The sequence below is a fragment of the Mangifera indica genome, chromosome 2, assembly GCF_011075055.1.
Source record: "Mangifera indica cultivar Alphonso chromosome 2, CATAS_Mindica_2.1, whole genome shotgun sequence".
NCBI classification, from domain to species: Eukaryota; Viridiplantae; Streptophyta; class Magnoliopsida; order Sapindales; family Anacardiaceae; genus Mangifera; species Mangifera indica.
In genome coordinates this window covers 11,490,428-11,493,701 of record NC_058138.1, presented here as the reverse complement: position 1 = coordinate 11,493,701, position 3,274 = coordinate 11,490,428, and the positions used below count along the sequence as shown (strand labels likewise).

Genomic DNA, 3,274 nt, shown 5'->3' with positions numbered 1-3,274 from the left:
GCAATGCTTCCGACGGCACCAGCAGATTGTGAGGGGAGCCTTCATCGCCGGTTTTAAGCATCGAATACAGGCTGAGATTCGCCTCCAGGCACCAGTGGACCTCTTTTCTCTGATGCAGCTAGTCGTAGATATAGAGGAGCGCGATCGGGCGTTTTCGGGTCAGGATGGGACCCGAATCCAAATGGAGCGGCCCAGATTCTTACAAGCCCAAGAGGCCCATATTCGTGTGCACCCACCAATTTCCTTGTAACCCCACCCAACGCCCAGCCCAACACCTAATCCAGCCCTACCCCAATGCCAAAATTCCATCCCACTCAGCCTGCTAACCACACCGGCCCGTTTGCTTTTCCCCCCACATCGCCTCTGGACTATTCAAAACACTCCAACCCATCTTATAAATGGGTTGACACTCCCCAGCCCCTTTCCACACAGCCCAAACAGTCAGACCAAACCCATTTTCAAGCCCACCCGGGTAACCCGAATTCACTAAGTCGCCCCGACCCAGCTCATAATTTCTCCTCCTCCAGCGCACGAATTTCTCATTCACACTTGCCTAATAATTCTGCCCTAATTTCAACTCCTCCAACGGAAATCGCTTCTCCCGCTACTTCAACTCCCTCACCATCGGACGCCCACCGTCACCTTCCTCATAACTTCACATCCACACCAAATCAGCCACCGTTTCCTTCTTCAGCTCGGTTCAACTCTTTCAATCGTCGCCCCAACATATCCTCCAGGCCTGAGTACCCACGACTTTTCCAATCAGAAATTCAGACCCACATAGCTCAAGGCTTATGCTTCAAGTGTGGAGGCAAGTTCAGACCCAACCATCAGTGTCCCTTCAAACAGCTCCGTCTGATGCTCTACAAGGATGATGAACAGGACGTCACAGAATTTCCAGAGGACAACAACCAACCCGAGTTAAGACCAGGCGATGAAGTGGAGCTTTCTCGCCATTCAGTTGCTGGTATCAATTCCCCTAAGACCTTGAAGTTTCTCGACAAGATTCGCAATTCTTCTGTCGTCATTCTGGTTGACTCCGACGCTTTCCACAGCTTCATTTCTCAGCAATTGGTCCACCAATTATAGCTTTCGGTCTCACCAGAAAAATTCCAGGTGGTCATTGGAAATGGTAGTAAGGTCATCGGCGGTGAAATATGTCCAGGGGTCAAACTCCAGTTACTAGATATGCACTTTTTCCATGATTACTATGTATTTCCGTTGGGCAATGTGGATGTCATCCTTGGGGTGGATTGGTTGGCGACTTTCGGCATCATTCGGACTGATTGGCAAAATCTCCCTATGGTTTTTCATTGGGGAGGGCAGAAAATTACAATTCAGGGAGACCTCTCCTTAGTCACCCAAGAAGCTTCTCTGAAGGCTGTCTGGAAAACACTTAAATTCAGCAGCCATTGTTATTGGATTAAGTTAGCAGTCTCCGAAACAATTTCAACAGAATGCTCGAAAGCAGTTTAAGGGCTATTGGCAAAGTTTCGGCATTTATTTGAGGAGCCCAGCAATTTACCGCCACGTCGGACACACGATCATGCCATTCGTTTGTTTGACGGCATTGCCCCACCGAATGTACGGCCTTATCGGTATCCTCACCACCAAAAAAATGAGATTGAGCGACAGGTTCACGAAATGCTTCATGCTGGCATTATTCAACCAAACCACAGCCCATTTTCTTGTCCTGTTCTCCTGGTGCAAAAGAAAGATGGAGGATGGCGCTTCTGTGTTGACTACCGCGCCCTCAACAAAATCACTGTTCCAGATAAGTTTCCTATTCCTATTATAGATGAGCTGTTAGATGAGTTAGTTGGTTCCACCATTTTTACTAAACTGGACTTGAAATCTAGCTACCACCAAATTAGAATTGTTGATTCTGATATTGAGAAAACTACCTTTCGGACACCTGACGGCCATTACGAGTTTCTTGTAATGCCTTTTGGCCTGTCCAACGCACCTGCCACTTTTCAGGCCTTAATGAATGAAGTCTTTCGGGCCCATTTACGGCAGTTTATTCTTGTCTTCTTCGATTATATTCTGATTTATAGTAGAGATTTAACTGCTCATTTGGATCATTTGAATTTAGCACTACAGCTGCTTTCTAATCATCACCTGCTTTTAAACAAGAAGAAATGTTCCTTTGGGGTCTCTCGTTTGGAGTATTTGGGTCACCTCATTTCTGCTGAAGGAGTGGCTGCTAATCCTCAGAAAATTCAGTGTATGATTGATTGGCCGCGACCTCGCGATATTACTGCACTTTGTGGTTTCTTGGGACTTACAGGCTATTACCGCCGTTTTGTACCCCACTATGGACAAATTGCAGCCCCATTGACACAACTGTTGAAAAAGAACTCTTTCCATTGGAATGAAGACTCTACAGTAGCATTCGAGAGGTTGAAGGCAGCCATGACTACTGTTCCAGTCCTTGCCATGCCTGATTTTACCCAGCCTTTATAGTTGAGACGGATGCTTCCTCCACAGGCATAGGGGTTATTCTTATGCAGGGGGGTAGGCCTATTTCTTTTATGAGTCAGGCTCTCTCACCTAGAAACAAAGTTAAGTCAGTTTATGAACATGAATTAATGGCCATTGTGTTGGCCTTGCAAAAGTGGCGTCATTATCTATTGGGGAAGCATTTTATTGTTCGCACCGATCAGAAGAGTTTGAAACATTTAATAGATAAACCATCATTAGTGGAGAGCAACAACGATGGGTGATGAAACTACTTGGCTTTGATTTTAAGATTCAGTATCGTTCGGGAATGGAGAATAAAGCAACTGATGCCTTGTCTAGATTACCGGAAGCCTCCTTACTTTAAACTACATTTCAGCCGGGCATTGGATCGAGGGTGAAGTGATTGATCAAGAGGTTCGCTCCGACAGTCGTTATAAACAAATCATCCAGCAGCTATTACAGGACCCCTCCAGCCATGCCAATTTCTTATTAAAGAATGGGACTTTATTTTACAAAAACAGGTTGGTGTTGCTTTCCTCTTCTGCCTTACTTCCAGCCCTACTGCATGAATTCCATTCTTTCCCTTTTGGCGGTCACTCGGGTTTTCTCCGCACTTATAAGAAGATTGCTACAGTTTTCTATTGGAATGGTATAAAAAAATCTGTCAAGAACTTTGTAGCTAGCTGTGAGACCTGTCAACGAAACAAGTATCAAGCCATGAGCCCGACAGGTTTATTGCAACCTTTACCCATACCTAATCAAGTTTAGGAGGATATATCCATGGATTTCATTGGGGACCTACCAAGAACCA

General features: G+C 45.6%; 1 protein-coding gene across 1 annotated transcript; it reads left to right on the top strand.

Annotated features, from left to right (window-relative positions):
- Window positions 1–294: 294 nt before the first annotated feature.
- LOC123208541 lies at window positions 295–2,466 on the top strand. Its single transcript, XM_044626073.1, has 3 exons — window positions 295–1,074; window positions 1,117–1,383; window positions 1,492–2,466. The coding sequence occupies exons 1-3, from the start codon at window positions 295–297 to the stop codon at window positions 2,464–2,466; spliced, it is 2,022 nt and encodes a 673-aa protein (XP_044482008.1).
- The last annotated feature ends 808 nt before the right edge of the window (window positions 2,467–3,274 follow it).

Coding starts and splice junctions, on each gene's coding strand:
- LOC123208541 (XM_044626073.1), top strand. CDS start 295: ATGCCAAAATTCCATCCCACTCAGCCTGCTAACCACACCGGCCCGTTT. Junction 1,075..1,116: donor GCTTCATTTCTCAGCAATTG/GTCCACCAATTA, acceptor GAAAAATTCCAG/GTGGTCATTGGAAATGGTAG. Junction 1,384..1,491: donor AAGAAGCTTCTCTGAAGGCT/GTCTGGAAAACA, acceptor CTATTGGCAAAG/TTTCGGCATTTATTTGAGGA.